Source organism: Chaetodon trifascialis, chromosome 2 (assembly GCF_039877785.1).
Source record: "Chaetodon trifascialis isolate fChaTrf1 chromosome 2, fChaTrf1.hap1, whole genome shotgun sequence".
Taxonomy (NCBI): Eukaryota; Metazoa; Chordata; class Actinopteri; order Chaetodontiformes; family Chaetodontidae; genus Chaetodon; species Chaetodon trifascialis.
This window is the reverse complement of record NC_092057.1, coordinates 21,630,422-21,651,075: the sequence shown is the minus strand read 5'-3', so window position 1 is coordinate 21,651,075 and position 20,654 is coordinate 21,630,422. Positions and strand designations below refer to the sequence as shown.

General features: G+C 43.9%; 2 protein-coding genes across 2 annotated transcripts; one reads left to right on the top strand and one right to left on the bottom strand.

Moving 5' to 3' along the window:
- Positions 1-195: 195 nt before the first annotated feature.
- On the top strand, positions 196-8,544 carry LOC139339254 (stromal membrane-associated protein 1-like). The gene is made up of 10 exons (XM_070974792.1): positions 196-478; positions 955-1,088; positions 1,818-1,903; positions 2,070-2,145; positions 2,856-2,918; positions 3,014-3,089; positions 4,590-4,720; positions 5,908-6,124; positions 7,537-7,874; positions 8,138-8,544. The coding sequence occupies exons 1-10, from the start codon at positions 361-363 to the stop codon at positions 8,270-8,272; spliced, it is 1,374 nt and encodes a 457-aa protein (XP_070830893.1). The 5' UTR covers positions 196-360; the 3' UTR covers positions 8,273-8,544.
- Positions 8,545-14,584: 6,040 nt separating this feature from the next.
- On the bottom strand, positions 14,585-17,807 carry krt94 (keratin 94). Its single transcript, XM_070974800.1, has 8 exons — positions 17,303-17,807; positions 16,805-16,887; positions 16,535-16,691; positions 16,238-16,399; positions 15,944-16,069; positions 15,038-15,258; positions 14,884-14,897; positions 14,585-14,779 (listed from the first exon to the last, which is right to left on the bottom strand). Exons 1-8 carry the CDS (start codon positions 17,726-17,728, stop codon positions 14,730-14,732), a joined length of 1,239 nt encoding a protein of 412 aa, XP_070830901.1. The 5' UTR covers positions 17,729-17,807; the 3' UTR covers positions 14,585-14,729.
- Between the last annotated feature and the right edge of the window lie 2,847 nt (positions 17,808-20,654).

Sequence of the window (20,654 nt, the reverse complement as noted above, 5' to 3'; positions counted from 1 at the left end):
TAATCAATGATTATTGGTTATCCAGGCAATGAGGAGTCATCTCTCCAGTCCAAATTATTTCCGGGGAGTGATGTGTAAACCTTTGGCATAGATAATTACTTTTTTTTTATTTTTTTTATGAAAATGTGAAAGTTAATTCATAAGAATGTACGTCAGAGCTGTCGTCCAATCCGGTGCGGCCGCCGCGTCAGCGTTAGAATGCCTGTGGGCGGAGAGGGGATTCCGGTTCCGGGTGTTTTCATATCCCACTCGGAGGCGTTCAACCTTCTGATTATGGTCTTTTATCGGAAACTTCTTTCGACTAACGACTGATTGAAGTAGAGTTGCTTTTATTAAGGAAGTCCATCTTAAGCCGCGAATATGACGACCCGTTCGGAGAGGGAGAAGGCCCAGAAACTGAACGAGCAGCACCAGGCCATCCTGTCCAAAATGCTGAGAGAGGAAGACAACAAGTACTGCGCCGACTGCGAGGCGAAAGGTGCGACATTCACACTATCGAAAATATCACATTTTACCACACAAAACTAATATTTTCACTCATAATTCGCCGCTAACGGTGATAAACAACGTAGCATATGCGGTAGTTAGCTTAGCAAAGCTAACTCGCTAGTGTGGAACTGGCTCAGGCGAGTCAGCTGACACCTCTTCCCCTTCAGCTAAACTAAGTGGCTAACCAGGAAGCTAACTTCTCTAAATCTATATAAGCTCCCCACGGTGCCTCTCCCTCACCACCGCCTTCAGCGCAGCTGTCGGCGCCTACAAGGGTGAAACAAAGCGTGGCAGCTCCCTCAAATGGTCCCAACTCTTATGTTCATGTCAGCTCATTGTTAAAGAATGCAGACCTTGCTTTTGGCACTTAAAGTCACTACAGGATCGTGTATGTTTTCATGTTATGGTTTTCCGTCAGACGTCTTTCCGCGTTCAAATCATAGTCTGCTTTTATGGCTTTCTCAGGTCCAAGATGGGCGTCCTGGAATCTGGGAGTATTTATCTGCATCCGGTGTGCTGGCATCCACAGGAACCTGGGAGTACACATATCCAGAGTTAAATCAGTCAACCTGGACCAATGGACCTCGGAACAAATCCAGGTACTGTTTCCATGTTGATGCACTTCAGTGGTTCAATTCCAGAAGAAGACGATGCCTCTTATCACATGAATATTAAATCAGTAGTTCTTATTTGTATGCGACACAAGGAGACTGATTTCATCTTCCTTTTACTTGTGCTTAGTTGTCCTCTACTGACAGCCAGCCTTTCTATTTTGTGCCTCATACCTGTGAAAATATTGCAAAATTCCACTTTTTCCTCGTTTTACTCCCAATGATTTAGCTCTCACTAGGCTTCAAACACACTGGATTCAACACTTCCCATAATGCAAATTGACAGTGTCTGTCAGTATGCTGCATTGATGTCATGTAGAAGTCACCATGATTACCAGGGTTCAATTTGGAAATGACTGTTAACATGAATATCCAAGTCAACTGCAACTACAACACTTTTCTGAAAGCCCCTCCACACACACCCCCACCCACCCATATTCTGCTTGACATACACAAACTCCACACCCCCAGGTTGTAACACAGGCTTTCGATTAAATGTTTCTAACTCCTAAACCCAATCCAAGACAGCCATGATGACATCATACACCTCCCATACCCAACAAAAGCTTCACTCGAGCCCAGACGACAGCCTACCACTGCTCACAGACTGAGTAGTCCTCCCCAAGATAAGCAAAGGAATCCCCATGTTTAAATTCAATGGAGGGCCCCTTGAAATATTTCAGTATCTAAATATGAACAGCGTCTGTCCTTTTTCAGAGTATACAGGATATGGGTAACACCAAGGCCAGGCAGCTTTATGAGGCCAACCTTCCAGAAAGCTTCAGAAGACCTCAAACAGACCAGTATCCTTCACTATCAGCACTATTATATATGTGTGTGTGTGTGTGTGTGTGTGTGTGTGTGTGTGTGTGTGTGTGTGTGTGTGTGTGTGTGTGTGTGTGTGTGTGTGTGTGTGTAAAGGATATTTGTTTTGGCCTGTTTGTTGTTTTCCCTTAACTCTGACCTTAGAGCTGTGGAATTCTTCATCAGGGATAAATATGAGAAGAAGAAATACTACAGCAAGAATGTGACCAATGGGAACAGTGTATGTATCACTTCATTTTTCTCATACTATAAAAGCCTGTAAAAGCAGCACACACACTTTAACAGAAGGGTGGTCCAGGATTTCTGTTGTTCGGTAATTACTGTTTTGTTTTTTATGTTTTTTTATGTTGTTATGTTATGTTTTCCTCCGCTGCGTCTCTGATGTCTGCCGCCCCTCTCGCTCCTTTCCTGATATTTTATTTTGATCAATCCAGACATTTTGGAACAGTGGAAAGACTGGCCGAGAAGGTTTTATTAAGTTTTATTTTATATTCAATATCGCAGCAGTTTCTGGTTTTGAAAAAGGATCTTACAATTTAACAAAAAGGTCTCTCTCTCTGATTGGATCCATAATGCTGTCAAACACTTAGAATAACAATCTGAGCCTGTCAGCGGCTGCAGCAAACCCTTTTAGTGGACGTAGTTTGCCGGTGTGCAAACACCTGGAGGGATCACATTGCAGCCTATTTCACAGCTGCCTGCTGTTGCACTCAGTTTCAAACACTGTTGTGCCCTTTAGTCACCGAACACCCAAAAACATGGAAAAATAGGGTCCATAATCACAGATGATATTTGAGAAGAATTTGTCCTGTTTGTCTGGGACGTGGAAATCTTCCAGGACACGTTGACCGGCACCGGGAAACTCTGGATGGGTTTAAGCTGGCGTCAGTTCTTCTGTTTGTCACGTTGAGTGTCTTTTGTTTTTTTCAGCCCAAAGATGGTAAGAAGGAGAGGGAGCCAGACAGAGTGAGCAAGGTGTCATCCTACACGAAGGTAAGTGTCTCACATTCACTCCTTTGTGAGTTGTAGAAACATGACGTCCAGCATTGTTTTCAGTGCTTTTTTAAAACAAATTTCTGTTTTTATAGAGTGAAGAGTCGAGGCCACTTCCCAAAATCAGCCCTGCTAAGGCTTCAGAACCCTCTGTGAACCTGCTAGGCCTCGGTGAGAGTCTTCATGCTTCTTGTATCACTGTATAATAAAAGTCATCTGAAATGTGTCACATGAATGGTGCTGACTGAGATATTCAGGGAATCAGGCTAAATAAGGTTTCAGCTTGTAATCGTTTTCTTTTTATTGCCACTTCTGCAGATCTAATAAATGATTGAATGACTATGAACGCATCCAGCTGGGAGTTTTGAGTTGTTATGGGCTCACGGTGCCGTGTAATTCTTGATTACTGATATTCACACTGATATTTAGTATGTATATAACATTTATGAACCACAGACTATTGGAATTTTGCTGTATACACGATGAGCGCGGGGTGCCTGCAGCTGGCTTGGTGTAGCATGCTGGTGCTGTGGCACGTCATGGCAGTGATGTAAACCTTTTCAAGGCGTCATCACAGCAGGGGGGAGCTGTACTGAACTGAGATGTTGTGGTCCAGCGTGGACAAACCATGACAGTCTCATCTTCAGCTGGTGTCACCTCTGTAAACTTGTCCCTGTGTGTAAAGCGTCGGGTTTTCAAAGGCTCACCGTGTTCCCCTTTTTCAGTTTGTAGCGTCTGTGTGACATAGAGGACCTTTACAAGTTATTTTTTTCAAAGATAGCTGGAGGAAATGCTAAAGCTGCTGACTCTGTGGTTTGCTACCAAGATTTGCGACTGACTAGCAACTTCTTGTTTTGTACATTTAAGTTTTTGGAGGATCAGTGTTTAATGTTACCAGGAAAATCAGTGAACTGGTTCGATGAAGAGGGACAAGCGCCAGTTTGATGCATTATTGAAGGAGGAGGCGTCTGATCACAGCTGAGTGATTCCTCTGAGCTCATTCTGGTTTTCAGGTCTGGCTTTGCTCGTGGATCCGTCGCTGGATCACTTGCAGCAGTGTACAAGTAGCAGTTATGTGGATGTTTCTGCCTTGACACGCATGCAGTTGTGCTTCTATTCAAGTGTTCTCATGGTCAAATGGTGGTGTAGAGCAATATGTTATTGCCTGTGTGTGCATCTGTGTACGTGTCCGTCTGTCTTTTCAACGAGAGAGAGCTCTGATATAATTGAACATCGTAGGAATAATGTTTTTGTTTACAGTGTAAAAGAAAACGATACGTTTATGGTACTGATTGGCATCGAGGAGCTTTACATTATTTGGATTCATTGTTTTTTGTGGTCAATGAGCTGATAAGGGTAAGCTGATTAATTCTTTATTGTTCAAACGTTACACTTACTGTGTGGGCAGATCTGCAGCTCTGGGAGGGCACCGCAGTTCAACGAATATACAGACAGCACATATTCTCTCATTAACAAACACAAGCAGTTACTTATTGTAGAAGGATTTTATTCATGGTCTTTCATCAGTTCTCAGTGAATTCAGGTAGAATATTATTGGAACTCATCTGTGAGTTAAGCTCTGTTCTGAAATAGTCCCACAGGGTTGTTTGTTCTCACAGTGTAAGCATATTTTCTACCTCTAAAACCGTCTTTTTCACCGTTCTGTCACAGACGCACCGGCAGCTGCATCAACTAACAATGGTAGCACGAGCACAAGCCAGAACAACAACGACCTGGATATATTTGGCCCCATGGTGTCCAACCCCCTCCCTGCGTCCACATCCGCAGCTCAGTTTTCTCAGGTAAAACCATGCAAGAGGCCCCTCGTCCAGACTTGGTGCTAACTTCTTAATATTGCTAAGTAGAGCTTGACTGTAATGGCTGTCTAGCTGTGAAACTGAAACGAAGCGTGCAGTAAAAAATCTAAAGTGAAATGATAACCATCAACATCAATAGCACACAAGACAGCAACAGCAGTGCTGAGAGAACATGAAGATGAACGCAGCTAATGAGGCAATCATTATAAACAGGGCTGCGACCAGTCATCATTGTCAGCGGCAATTCATTTGTTATTGGTTTGATTAATCGTTCAACGTACAGCGGTGATAAATGACCTTCATCGGGGTCTTCATAACCCGTAAGTGATGTCTTGTGTTTATAAACATGAACCCAAAGATATTTTACAGTGTTATGGATTCACCTTCTGATAATTGACTCTTCAATTAGTAGAGTAATTGTTTGCTTTTTAATATTGTTCGCTGTGCTCTCAAAAGCCTTGTCCAGCTTTTCTTTATTTACTGCATCTACTCAACGAAAACGGCTCTGCATGAAGTTGCCTTTTGTCTGCTGTAACTTACCCTGCTGCTGCATTACCAAGCAAGTCTGAATTTAGTTATTTATGCAAACCATAAAAATACGTTTCTATTACATAAAATATCCACTGGTGACACCACTTTGTCACTGCTGTGTCATGGCACGGATAGTATTGGAAAATAACTTTCTGTCAGGTGTAGAGCATTTAATCACCACCTCACCGCCTCATGGCTGCACCAGCTGCTAACATCCTGCCAACAGGCCGCAACTGAAAGGTGCAGCGTCATTATGCAGGCCAGGCCATTATCGCCCCATTTCTAAATGAATAAAACATGACAACAACAGCTGACGGCTGTTTGCCGTTGTGGTAACCAGGTCGTAAACTTGCTCTCATGTCATGCTGTGCACTCTCACAGCTATGTGAGAAGTGTCTCGTATTTAATCATCAAAGCTTTGTTGATGGTAATTTGCTGGTTCAGTTTGCTGGGTCGTGTCAGGGCAGCACACAGGGAGTCAAAGCAGATGTGTGAGGACTATTTTCTTATTTCATGAGTAAAACGGCCAAAGTTTAAGCTGCTGATGTTTCATCTTAAACAAGTTATTTCACACTTTCTCTGTTATTTCATGCTTTCATCAACAATTTTTCAGAAAGTGGACTTGTGTTTCCTCCTCTCAGGTGAGCTCCAGTAACGTGGCCAGTACTCCCACACAAGCTCCAGCAGCTCCAGCAGCAGCAGGAGGAGTCAGCTCAGGGTCAGGACAGGGAGACCTGGACTTGTTCAGTGACAGCAGTAGCACCACTAAAACTGACGACATGGCCAAGAAGCCCCTGTCCAAGGACTCCATCCTGTCCCTGTATGGAACCAACAGCATGTCCCAACAGGCCCCCGCTGGTGAGGACGCTGTACTGTGAAATGCTGCATAAGTCCTTTTTTTGTGCTGTTGTCTTGTTCATAAGACATAATAATTTTCTGATTGTTGAATCTCATCTTATCTACATTACTTCTCTCGATACATTGAGAAATGAAATGATTTTTTTTATGTTAAATACTGTCTAAACATAAGATATTTGATTTAAATCAGGAACTATCTGATCAAAGTCTGAGCCAGAGAGATTATGAGTGGTCTGTACCAAAACATATTGAGGTTTGATAACAAACCCTACCTCCTTCACAAATGAACGTAGAAATTATAGAAAACACATGTTCCTTGTAACTCCAGAGCTGCTTGATGAGCCACTGTTTGGTAGTTTGGTGTGTGTGACATGGTGACTGCTGGGAATCTCATACCTTGGCTCCAGTTCACTGACAAGACGCTGAAATCCCATATTATATAAATAATACGGCTGGTCACTAAAAGCAGTGTGCTGGGTCAGAGCTCCTGTTAGTGCAGTGTTTCCCCTGTAGTTTTACAGGCTGCGTGGGACCCCAGTCAGGCCAAAAGAATCACGTTTTTAAGCCTTAAATTACCGCCTCTGTGTGGCGCTGCTCCAAAACATGAGTCAACCTCAGCGGTGTTGCCTGACGTGATGAGAGTGCCACGACCAGCGTTTCCCTGACATTCATCCTGCAGTGCCGTCAGTGCCACACAGTCATGAGTACCCTCTGCAGCGAGCCGTCGCAAACTCCTTCAACTCTGCGTTGTGTTGTTTTTTTTCAGACATTTGATCACATTGCTTGTGTTAAAGGAGCTACTTTTCACTCCCCTTGACAATTACACAGAGCGTAGTTTGCAGCCTGCTCTACTTTTCTCATCATCACTCATCCTAAAATATCTCCAAACTGCTGACATTACTGCACGCTCAGCTGACGAGGTTAATGCCATGTTGCCGTGAAGCGGTATCGGGTGCGGTAATGTCAGAGTGGTTTTATAAGTACAAGTACATGTGCAAAGTATCAGTCCTGCTGCTGGCATCGGGTCATCCATACTTTTCATTAAGCTAACCTCCCAAAATATGAACAAATGTAGGCTAAAAGTCCCAGCTCAAGGTGTAGCCCACGGCTAACTCACATAACATTTTCTGTTTACATCCCCCCAAAACCTCCAGATTATGGAACCTGAAAATGAACGCTGAGATCTGTGGATGTGGTGAACAGAATCCACAAGGATCCAGTAGATGCTTGTTTGTCCTAACACTGTCCTACAGAGCTTTCCTAACTTCCTGCCTGACAAACAGGCGCTTTAAACACAGCTCAGTATTTAACTTTAAAAAGCATTCGTTTTGGAAATCCACGGCTCACATTAAAATACTGAAGGTTAGATTTGTACCCATAACATTCTTTCCTCCGTCCTCCTCTCCCCTCAGCTGGCATGTTCATGGGCCCCTCCCAGATGCAGTTTCCTGTCCAGGCCACTGCTGGTTATCAGGCCTTCCCTGGCATGGGCACGGCCATGCCGCCTACAACCGTCATGGGTGCCATGATGGCTCAGAGCGGGGCAGCCATGATGGGGCCCAGTCCGGGTATGATGGTTGGGATGACAATGCCTAATGGTTTCATGGGGAACGCCCCAGCCACCGGCGTGATGGGCATGGCGCCAAGGATGATGGGACCGCAGGCCGGTGCGATGCCTGCGGGCATGATGCCTGCTCAGGGCATGTACGCCATCCAGCCCGGGCAACAGGCTCCATGGAACATGGGTCAGGTATGTTGACATCGTAAGAGATCATTTAAAAAGCAGCTGCACGCTAATAATAAACTGACGTTGAGCGTCCTGCTCGAGTCTGTGGCACATGTGTGCTTAATTTCACACCCAGCATAGTGCTTTACTATGCAGGGCGTGGACCGAGCATCCACCAGCCACCAGATGGCAGCACATGTAGGGCTTTGAAACAGAGGCTGTGCCCCAAACTCTTACTGTATAATGATAGTATGCTCTAATGTTAATTGTCTCTCTGTCGTCCTCAGGTGAATCAGCAGATGTCAGGGTTGACTCTGAACGGTGCAGGTGGCCAGATGGCCTTCGGGCAGCCTCCATCAGCTATGGGTGGGTGGGCCGCCACTGGATCTGGCCAGACTCTGAGCACGCAGCTATGGAAGTGAACCTTCGAGCAGGTTGATGGTCGGGCAGAGTAAGAGTCGAGGTTGCAGAAAGTGCAAAATATATCTTGCGCTGCTCTGCGCCTCGCTATGAACTGATGCCCTTTTCCATCACGGACCAGCCTTCAGAACATGAAAATTGTATCTCTTTTTTCCCATCTCCCTTTCTCTGTCTCTCTTTCTCTCTATTGTGTGAGTGAATTGGGAGTCATACAGGATTACAGCCTGGCAGTTTCTGCCTGTCGTATGGTTTTTGATCATAACTCTTATTTTCCTTTTTTGGAAAAAAATTACAAGGAAATAACAGTCCCAACAAAAATGATATCGACATATCAGAAAAGCTGCAGGACCAGTTACACAAGCTTTTATTGTATCACTGTATCATTATAAGATTATAGTACATTTAAATGAATAGTATTTAACGGGAGAAGATATGACTATCAAGTCTGTCAGTACTACTCCCAAATGTACAGCGCTGTATAACCTTCTTTTAAAGTACTTGTGGTTCCCCTGTAAAATTAAAGTGATAATAAATGACTTGCTTTGATGTGTCTTCTATGATTTAAGTGCAGCACAGCTGTTAAAGACTCAGTATGAAATTTTATGTTTGAGGTTTGGTGTTAAACCTTTCAAAGGCCATTAGAGGGCTTTCACTTGCATCTCACGCTCGTTAGCAGGCAGCAGATTTTACATTTTAGTGTCAAGTTATTTGTGTCAACCACAACAAACTGAACAGAGGGAATGAATAGTGCGTCTTTTTTATGTCATTGTAATGCTCAATCCTGTGTTGGTAGAGAATGTAGATCAAACCATTATGAAAGGACGAGTCATGTATTTGTGCCGGTGTAATGACCGAAACACACCTTTATCTTTGACACCTGATCGAGGTTTCTGTTGAGGCGCTGGCTAACTGGCGCAGTGAGTGTTGTTATCTGAACAACAGATCAATTGTTAAACAGAACTCTTCCTCTTTAGTCTGCAGAAAAGGGATCTGAACATTCACTTTTATTGTTTCAAATGGCACAGTACACAAGATCTTGGTTAATGAACAAGGTCTACAGATAACACAATGTATTTGTTGTTAGCAGAAAGTGAAAACACAACATGAAGCAAACTAAACGTGAGCCACTACAAATCATGAGGAGAACCTCATTTGAAACTCCATGTTGAAGTGCAGCTTCTGAGGTTTGATGGTGAGCACAGCCACAGCGTACTGAAAGCATGTCGTTTCTATGCTGAAGAAAGTCCATTACTGCTGCTGCCCTCTAGATGGCAGCATACTCCTGGGAAAAGCCTATCAGCACAGAAAAGCCGCATACTACAAATATGATCCCACAGAATTGATTTGCAGAAGTTGCTCATTTAAGAGTTTTGTGGATCGAGATGACACACCCACCCAGTGAGTTCCTGTGCCGTCACACTCTGTTTGTGGAGAACAGTGGCCTCTTTAGGGTTAACTGATGTCAGAGTTGCTTATTTGCTCTTTGTGCACTCTTGTTGAGTTGAGTAGTGTACCATCATTGTTCCCCCTGCCAGCATTCGTCCCTCTGACATCACTTCGAAAGGTTTTGCTTGGCATTGTCCTTAAATTTAAAATATACAGCACCACACAGCAACACCTGCATTAAATACCATGTCATAACTCATGATGTCAACACAAAACTGAGCTTTTTTTGTGCTATTAAGAGATTCTCAAATACATGTTTTAAACGCAGCAGTCCTTAACCTGTTAGCCAACTTTTTTACTGGGTGTTTTCATCAAACTGACTAACTGATTGACTATTGAGAAAGAGTCCTGATTTATGATGCTCATTTTGGAAGGCGTCTGCGTACAGAGATGATTTCAGATGTGAAAAATGTCCTTGTGGTTTTGGTTTTCACAAGGTGCAGCAAATGTCTTTCTATGGGTTTGAAAATGAGTCTCAGCTGTTGTTACAATGTGACACTCATTCACATAAATGATGCGCTCATTCTTAAATGTGCAGGAAACCAGCACATGATGGCAGTATGGCATTAACTTTTAGAAGAAAAAGGGAGTTGCCCAGTTGAGACTGTGACCATCTTGAATGCTGTCTATACCATATTTTACATATCTGCTTTAGTTCTCCTGATTTGAATTCGTTTTCTCTCGTTCTTTTGGAGCTTTTTCCTCTTCCTGACATTTGTTAGAAAGTTGTGCGCACAGAACATCAAGTTTTATTATCACTGCTGTCCTTTTTTTTTCTTTTTTATGGCTGGTGCAATGAATGCTCTTTTGTTCAAGTTAATTGTGAGTCTTTGAGGCACATTCACACAAACTTTAAGAATTTGGAAAATTGGAGTCAGACTACGTGTTTACAGTCCAGTAGCAGTTTTGCAGGGAAAATGTGCCTCACTGTGCCTCCGAGCAGCAGAGCTTTCACTGGGCTGTTGCCCTGTGAGCTCTGGGTATCTTGATTGGGATTTCAACAGAATATGTTTCTTTAAACTCATACTCTATCAAACTTTGGGTTTCTCCACCCAGTGCATAGTGGGATATGGTCCAGTGCACATCCACCCAGCCCATGGGAAGCCTTATGAGAGGATGTGATCACTTTTACAGTCACTTCAGAAAAATGCAACAGGGTTAAACCTATTGTTTGTATGAGCTCACTCTGTTGTGGTGATGTGGGTTGTATATACATTGAATGCTCCTGTAAACACTTTGCCCTGCCCAAGCAGCTCTATCTGGGACTACGTGCTCTTGGAATTGTATGTAGGGTGTGGTTCCTTAAACCAGCCCTACCTGTTAAACCCCCACCTTTCAGCCATCCTGCACTGCCCAGGCGGAACCGGATGCTTTCTTATTAAAACAGGAGATGGTACTCTGTAATTTAACACTGGGAATGGACTGACAGTGTGCTTACACAGGAGGACCAAACTCAAAGCCATGCAAATGGGGGAAAAATTTCATCTCTCTCATGCTTGGCAGGGCCTGAGAGCCCCTGAAGTGTATTTGGTCTTGTTCCACTCTCTACATCTCAACTGCTCCTACGCCTCGCTGCAGCTCCAGCACAGTTTGAAAAGTTTCACAGTAAGGTTTGATGCCATACAGCGTCTGAGACCTTTAGCAAAGAGGTTAGGCATTCCTCTCCGCTTGTGTGTCAAACCTAACACTGCTCCAGAATAGAGTCCGCCAGCCGAGTGAAGAATGTTCCTTCTCTCTGCAGCCCCGTAATGGACTTTTTGACCCTGAGACATCAACATTCCTGCAGATACCGACATCAGCCTCCGGTCTTACTGTTACAGACATGACTTATAACTAAACACTTCACTGATATGAAAGCTTAATGTTCACTCTGAAATACAGCAGGCCCACATTCAAGGGGAATTTTCTGAGTAGTCTTTTTACATGCTTTGATTGAATCAATAATACTTTAAATTGGCTTACTAGCAGAAATAGCTGATACCGATATATGATTCACTCCCTTGCGGCTGTAGATTAGAAGACTAATGCCACTCTAATATCTGTACACTAAATATGACGCTACTGTCAGCAGCTGCTTATCTTATCAGATCACAAAGGCTGGAATGTGTGGGACACACCTGTCTCTGTCCAGATGTATCAAAATCCACCTACTATACAAACTAACACTAAATATGTTCCCAAAAAGCCCAAATATTCCCATCACCATTCTGCTTTTTTCTGTGTAATTCCGAAGCTCACTGCACTGAATAAATTGTCAACATACTGTGACAGTGTTTACAGATGAGGGATTTAGTTGGAAGAAAAGCAAAGAGGGAAAGTCCCTGCTGCTTCCACAGTATCAATGTCAAGGCAGACAGAGTCCAAACTGTCCAAACGACGGCGCTTTTATGTTCAAACCGTGAACTTGTCATTAACCGATCAATGAACTCTCTATATGGCAATTATCTAATGACATCAAACCAGTGACATCTTCTTTTCCTCTCTGCTCTCACTCTTCGCTGGCCTCAGGCTAGCCATGGATGGCAGACAGCCATGAAAGGGAGAATATGCAGACATGATTACTGGCAACTTGGCACCATCATTTATTCCTTTGTGCGACCACATGCAGACAGTTGGCATATTTATGCTGCAGTAATAAACTGACAACTACTTAGTGTCAGCCTTGTTGCTTTCTTGTCAGCCACCCCATCTCCTCTTATCTATAAATGCATTGTCAACCAGTATTTCCTTATAGTTTATTGTTTTGTGATGACAGCAATTAAAGTGAACCAAATCCTCCAGCCACTCCCTCTTCCAGTTAAGATTTAGCATGACACACAAGACAATAATCAGACCATCATATTGTAGATTCAATAAAAGGAAAAAAGCAGGTCTGGTGTTTCTGAAATCCATCACTAGCTCATTCGTTTTGTCCGGGCTGAGCTGCTCTCAAACAGACTTGGATTGGGAAAAATCGCACAGCAACCTCCACATCTGAAAACTGAAGCTTACACAAAGAGCCAAAAAATGTAGTTCGTCAAATGGCCACTTGAGGCTGCCTTTAAAGACGAGTCAATCCCCATAGACCCCCATGTTAAAATGTCCAACGTTTTGGTCTCTATAGCTGATTTCCCTGTTCTTGACAACTGTACACGGGGAATTTTTATACAACTCATTGAAATTATTGTGAGGGTGAACATTTTGCTTAATTATGGGCGTGGTTGCATTGATGGACAGCTAGCTGCTAGGTTTCAGCAACCAGGCTTCATTCAGCTCACCCCCGCTCCTCCCACGCTCCACCTCTTTGCCCATTTTTGGTTTAGCGGCGAGTTTGGCGGAGTCAGGCACTGCCAAGATGGTGTCGGCTCATTTACAGAGAGCCTAATATTGGCTCTTCACAAACCTGTGGGTGACATCACAAAGAAAGTGCCCATGTTTGCACGGTCATGAAGGTGAGTGATAAAAAAGGAAGCATCATGGCACATTTTAAACATGGGAAAATACTTAAAAAGACAAAATAATACATATATCTCAAATGTCAGAAAGTGATACCACTGATGAACTCACAGGGTTTGACATTGGTTTGCACATAATCATATGTTTAGTTATTGTTTTGCACATTCTGTCTTGACAGGCCCGCTGGGTTTAACACTGATCCCTTGAAAATGGTTCACCATGTCTTTTTATGATATTTGCTTTGGGTTTTCATGTCAAATATTGAGCTCAACTCGAAGGCCTTTGTCATCAGCTATTATAACTACTATTATAACAGTGTGGGGGGGATGCTGATGTGCAACAAAATGAGTCCAAATATGGGTGAGTGAAGCTCCTCAGAGGGGGTTGGATTTTGCAATTTGATCTTCACTCTAATCTCTCTCCTCTCCAAAACCAACATGACACCATCATTTAAGAATTATGATCTCTTGACAGGATTTCACTGTAATTTCAGAGGCTGTAACTGCTGACCTGTACAGAGTGCAAAGACTCTTCCTCTCTGCCTCTCTATCTTCCACAAGCAAACAAATGCCACATGAGCAGAACTATGTCCTGCCTCTCATCAGAACATACGTGAAGGCACCAGCAGCCGAGGAGCCCCATCCTTCATGACACGTTATCATAACGGCTCATTGGTCATTTGCTATCAGTCAAAGTTCATAAAAGCGGCCAAAGTGCCGTACAGATAGCACCTGTCTCCACAATGACCCTCTTTGTTTGCTTGGTTAGCGTTTGCATTCTCACTCAGTATTTCCATCCTGGGCTATGTGTTCTTGTTACTAAGTGACAGGAGCTACACAGACACGGCTTCATGTAACACAGTGTTGAAAGCCTCCAGGGCAAAGATTAGTCAACCTTTGGGTGTGCCTTATTTGAAAAAACCTCCTCAGGCAAACCCTGAGGTCATTCTCTGTATTTGTTCACATAATCGGTCCTTCTCATCAAGTTCTCTTTCTTTGAGCCCTCAGAGCATCAAGTTCAGCACGGCTTTCTCAGCGCTCTTTTCTCTCAATCCTAATGCTTTCCACACTGGAGCTGTTAACCATTGTTCACCCTTTCCTGACAACAGCCCTCTTACATAACACACATTTCCGCAACTCCACATCCCACCTCCCGGAATGTAATGCAGTTGCCATGACAGCCATGTAAACAGAGTGATGTTATTGAAAAAGATGGAGGCACTCAAAAAGACCACTAAGTCCCAAAACAACACAACTTGTAGTCACCAGCAGTTTTATTTTTCAGACGGGTCATACACAGATAAACACACACACACACAGGTCAGCCATTTATTCCACATAATGTTTCATATCTAAACTTTAGCACAGCTTCACTTTCAACAGTCTCAGTTTTCTCATTCTCAGGGTTTTTTTCTTTTCAGTACAGTTTCACTCATCTTGTGTAACAGCTTTTATTGGTCAAACTGTGTGTGCGTGTGTGTGTGTGTGTGTGTGTGTGTGTGTGTGTGTGTGTGTGTGTGTGTGTGTGTGTTTGTGTGTGTGTGCGTCTGAGAACAGCCTGTCCTGCCAGTTGGATCTCCTAGCTGGAAGTGCGCACAGTGGTGGTTGTGACTGTGGTCTTTGAGCCCCCTGTAAAAAAGAAGGAAAAAAACATGATGACCGAGCCTGAAGCTTTTATTACACTGCCTGCACTTTTGTTATGTAATGTCTGTTTTAAAACATATGGCACTTACCTGTACTAAGGGTTCTATAGTGAGGAAGAGGGAAGAGAAAAATAGAGAAAACAATCAGCGAGAAGGCATGTGCATCATTTTCTTTTTTTAAAAAAGAGTGCATTTGGTCTCATAATGGCCTCATAAATCCATGACTCTGTGTCATTGTCTCTACCTGGACTCCTCTGTCTCCAGCAGGCTCCTGTAGGTTGCGATCTCCTGCTCTAGCCTGGTCTTGATGTCCAGCAGCATCCTGTAGTCCTGGCCCTGCTGCTCGATGCTTGAGCGCACGTTGGCGAGTTCTGCCTCAAGCATGTTGATCGTGTTCTGGAAGCCGGCGAGCATGGCGCTGTATCGAGCCTCAGTTTCTGCCAGTGTGTTCTCCAGAGCCCCTTTCTGTTAGAGATGGGGAGGGAAAGGGAGCTGAATTCATGCTTGTGTCACATACAGTTTGTTGTTCATACATGCAAAGCAGTTTACGTTTGTACATCCTTTGTGATGGTTCTAACAATTTAAAGCTATAGTCTGGAACCACCGGCCACACCCTGGATTATATACGTCACACAGACACAAAGGGTGCCTGTGTTTGCATAGCATTTTCCATTCATTTATGAGGAGATAATTAGATGAGACGTTACGTATAAGGTTTTGAATGTATGAGCCTTTCAGCTGCTCCGCCATTGTTACACAGCAGCAGTGTGCTGTTCTTGCAGGGAGTGTTAAATGATTTGCTCCAGCTGGGCACAGATAATCCATGGGAGTACAACCTTTGGGTCATCCAGTTCAGCATTCCTTCAGCTTTCTTCGAGCTCTTTTATGTCTTCCAGAGTTTGAGCAGATGTCTGTGAAATGCTTTCTTCAGCAAGAGCCCTTCCCTCCCTTCTCCAAAGCGCCCATCACGCTTATCTTTCCCCCCCCTTCATTCTTTCAATGAAGTCCCCCCCCCACCCTCCCTTCTTTCTCCCTCTACTTCTGTCTGCTTTTTTCTTTTTCCCCTGACAAGACAGCGATCTGGGAATTTTGCTCTTATAAGGCAAGAGCAGTGAGATGTGAACAGATGTTTTGTTTTGTTTTTTCTCACCATGCTGAGCTGAGACTGCAGCTCTATCTCCAGGCCCTGCAGTGTGCGCCGCAGGTCACTGATCTCTGTCTTGGATGTCTGGATTGACTCTGTGCTGCTGGCCACCTCCTTGGTCAAAACTGCCGACTAGAGCGAGAAACAAAGACACACTTGTGAAGAAGAAGTCTTGGTGATTACTCATCTTAGTTTCAAAGAAAATTATGTTTAATTGCAGGTTAGACTCTTGACGAAGTAAACCCAGTCATTTGCAACGTGTGGGATATGATGCCATTGTTTATGGAAAAACCTTCTCACCTTCTCATTGAACCAGGATTCTTGGTCGCGACGATGTTTTTCAGTGATGGATTCGTACTGGGCGCGGATGTCCTCCAGGACTTTGTTGAGGTCTTGCTGGGGTGCGGCATCTACCTCCACGTTGACTGTGCCAGTAAGCTGAGCGCGCATTGCTGCCAGCTCCTGAACATCCAAGGGGAGAAAGAAGTCAGCATGAAGATTTATTTGCAGGCTTTTGAACAGTTCTACAGGTGTGATGAAGCTGCTATTGTCATAGCAAACGGTATTTATCCTAGCTAGAGGATGTGCATCAGTCACCTCTGCATGATTCTTCTTGAGGTAAGCCAGCTCATCCTGCAGGCCCTCGATCTGCATCTCCAGGTCAGCCTTAGTCAGAGTGGTCTGGTCCAGCAGCCGGCGCAGGTTGGCGATGTCAGCCTCAACTGACTGGCGCATCATCAGCTCGTGATCATATCTAATTAGTTTGGGGAGTCGAGAAGACTGATATGAGACAAGTTTAACCCTCAAGCCCTCCTGTCTGACATTAATGAGGTGAAGATAGGTCCAAGGATGAAGATTCATACTTACTTGGTTTTGAAGTCATCGGCAGCCAGTTTAGAGTTGTCGATCTGAAGGAGGATGTTGGCATTGCCAATGGTGGCGGCAGCGATCTTCAGAGAAGAACAACAATGGGAATTAGTCAGTAGGCAAAAGTCTCAGTTAATAGTGCAGTTAGATACAGCAGCATAGACTGGTTTTGATTTACATCTGTTGCTAGAATTACACACAAATCTATCAGTTAGTGGCTTCCCATGCAGAGCTGCATCAGCAGCATCAGCCTTTGAAGTCATATTACCATTAACAGTATTCCCCTTCACACTTGACAACCGTTTCTTGGTTTGGTCATTTACAACTCATAAACCATTAACTGTTCATCAGAAGACCAAGGATTCAGGAGCGCATGGGATCATGCAGACACTAGTTATGTCTCTACCCTTTTAAATCTCTCTCTTGGTAATCATTAACAGCACAGCAAACATCTGACTTGTCTGGTATTTAAACTGTTGAAGCAATCATCCACTATACCTTGTCCTTCAGGTCATTGATAATGGCCCAGTAGTTGCTGTAGTCTCTCTCTGCTGCAGGGCCCTTCTGCTCGTAGTACTCTCTGATCTGAGTCTCCAGCTTGGCGTTGGCTGCCTCCAGAGAGCGGACCTTTTCCAGGTAGGATGCCAGGCGGTCATTCAGGTTTTGCATGGTGGCCTTCTCGTTCAGGTGCACGTTGCTCTGGTCCACAGCACTGGACAAATCGAACCCACCGCTGCTGAACCCCATGCCACCTCCAAACCCGGAGGAGACGGTGCGGATGGAGGAAGAGGAGATACGGGGGGCTCCTCTTACACCGAATGCTGACACACTGTGAGCCTTGTGCGGAGCAGCACTTGATGTGTAGCTACGGCTCTGCCTGGTGATCATGCTGGGACCACTGATGGTGCTCTGGCTGTAAAACATGATGGCTGGTTGTCTGCTGGTCAAGACAGGACACGAGGAGAGAAGACCGTTATACAGCTGTAGACTCTAGCAGGACTGTGGAGCTTGATAGAGGGAGGCAGGCTCTTGATATAGTGCTGGACCTGGGGCGGGCCTCGCTGGGAGGAGGGAAGTGGAGAGGGAAGGAGGGAGTTTTCCTTTTCAGTTCAGCCACTGGCTTGGCAGAACCCCCATTTGTTTTCCTTTGAGGACCAGGGTTCGGTTTCTTTCCACTCCTGTGAGGAAACTGTTATGGAATGTGTGTGTGTGTGTGTGTGTGTGTGTGTGTGTGTGTGTGTGTGTGTGTGTGTGTGTGTGTGTGTGTGTGTGTGTGTGTGTGCGTACGTGCGTGCATGCGTGCGTGCGTGTGTGTGTGCCCATCTGCATGCATGATTTGTGGATTTCTTCATAAATACCTGAGGATCTAGTCTTGATCTCACTAGTAATTTGGTATCTTTGAGCAAGCAGAAAAGGCCTGCAGTTATTGTTTTAGCGTCCCGTCATAAGTCCACATAAGCACTTTTCAGATAACAAATTTCGTCAGCGCTCTTTTGTTAGAAATCACCCATGATTATAAGATCACATTACTGTCGGCTTAATAAAGACAAAACATTTAATTTCAAAGTGATTATGTATCTTAATCAATATATACAGACATACTGGCTTAAAGAATTACTTGTCGTCTTGTGAAATAACTATGTGTTGCAGCATTAGGGTTAGGGTCTGGGTTGTTGCTTCATGTTAGCAGCAACATGGTGTTACAGAGTGAGCAATTATGTTAAGTTATTGAGAAATGCTAATTAATAGAAGACAGTTGAAATTACAACCTTTGCTGTTTAATTAGGTGCTAATTTTATGTGAATGGTATTGCGGTCAACCAGATAAAATAAGCCTGTAATTAATTAAGTCGTTATGCACTGACTGCTGCATGAAGACTTTGTAGCCTCGAACAACGAACCAGCAGTGTTTTCCATATTTTCAGTCAAACCCATTTAAGGATTCCTCAGCCCCCATTGTTCACCATATCACACACATCACATCCCCCCTCAGTCCTGTATCCTGTGTGTGTGTGTGTGTGTGTGTGTGTGTGTGTGTGTGTGTGTGTGTGTGTGTGTGTGTGTGTGTGTGTGTGTGTGTGTGTGTGTGTGTGCGTGTGTGTGCGCGCGCATGCGTGTGTGTGTGTGTCTTTAGTTCTTTTTGTTGGTTTTGGCCCGTGTCATGGGCTGTGTGAGGGAAGAGGCAGACTGCCTCAAGGGATTCTGTGTGGTTTCTGTGTTCACATACACAAGCAAACGTGTGGGTGGTTGGGTGTGCATGCATGTGTGTTTTGTGTGTGTGTCCTTATCTCAGTGTTGAGCTTTGGTCTATTTCCATGCTCTTATAGCGTAACATCTGGTGTCAGTTGGGGGGAGGCGAGGTAGGTACGCTGGGTCAGCTCTCAGTCAGAGGGAGAAGTGAATCATGCTTCTTACATGTATGTACAGTGTGTATACCTCACTGCTTTACATAATGTAGGCCTACCAAAGACCATTTGGGATTTTGATTATAGATATGTGTACACAAATCAGAGGACTGTTTCTTTTAATAAGATAAACTGAAGCCCATTTCACATTTAAACTTCTTGTCTGCAAGCCAGAAACACATATTGTTGACTTTTCCTGTACTTTTAACTATGGTGTACTGTCTGCAAATACTTTCTTCAGTTAATCACTTGGATCACTGTACTGCAACTTTTCTAAGTAACAACTAAGTTTTATGTAATATTCATTTAATATAATACAGTAGGATTATTGAAAAAGATGTTTGCTCCGAGGCGATTTATCGCAATGACACTGAGCTGTATATCCAATACTGTCTGATATGACTTAAGACATTATGCAGAGAGCTGGAGGACAGTGTTTTTCTGAACTGACCCACACACCAAAGAATTAGGGAAGATTCTCTGATGATAGAACAGTAAAAGAGAAATGTATCTTCATTTTATTAGCAAGATGCTATGTTTGTATGAATTTTCATGATGGATGTCGTGTCAGATTTTGGAAGGAGGTTAGGTTGCTTCAAGCTTTCCTGCTTGTTAATAAACTCTGCTGTACAGTCTGCTGGTACTTTTTCCAAAGACATTTGGTTTCTTCATTGTTTACCTCCTTCTGCAGTATAACAAGCTAACAAGGATGCCAAACTGACGGCTTCAGCTGCCTTCGTCGGTCACTTGACATTCGCTTTGGCGGTCATAGTGGGCCTCTGAGAGTCTCCCACAATGAGCTTTGTGCCAGGTGATGCTTAGCTTAGCATAAAGATTGGAAGTCGAAGGAAATAGTTAGCCTGGCTCTGTTGAAAGGTCCTGGAGTTTGGTCGACACTGTGAGACCGCCAAGCAACCGGTGGAGAATTCAGTGGTAACTGCAACTGACCAAAACTGCTTCCTGTCTTTATGCTATGCTAAACTAAGCTAACCGGTTACAGGTTACAGGCTCTAGCTTCATATTTAGCATACAGTCATGAGAGTGGTAAGAAAGTGTAATGACGTTTCCCAAATTGCCCAACTATTCCCTTAAGCAGCCCACACAAGTCGAAGTATGTGTGTGCACTGCAGCCAAACTCATTCCTGTCAAGACCTTTTTAGACTTCTGAACATAGCTTGCTTCACTGAACGTCTTTTTAAGGGAAACCATTTTTCTAACAGGACATAAATAATTGCAAAAGGTTTTGCTTTTGTGATTTGAAGAGTTGAAACAGTCAAATATCTTATAAATATTACCGAAGACCAAAATGTTCAATATGTGGGTCCCAGGTTGCTCTTGCCTTGGTTGGAGTTAAAAACAAGTCAAGTTTATTTGTGTAGCCCTTCATCACTGTTATGTATGGTTTCTGTGGGCCTGTGAGCACCCACATTATGAAAACAGTGACTG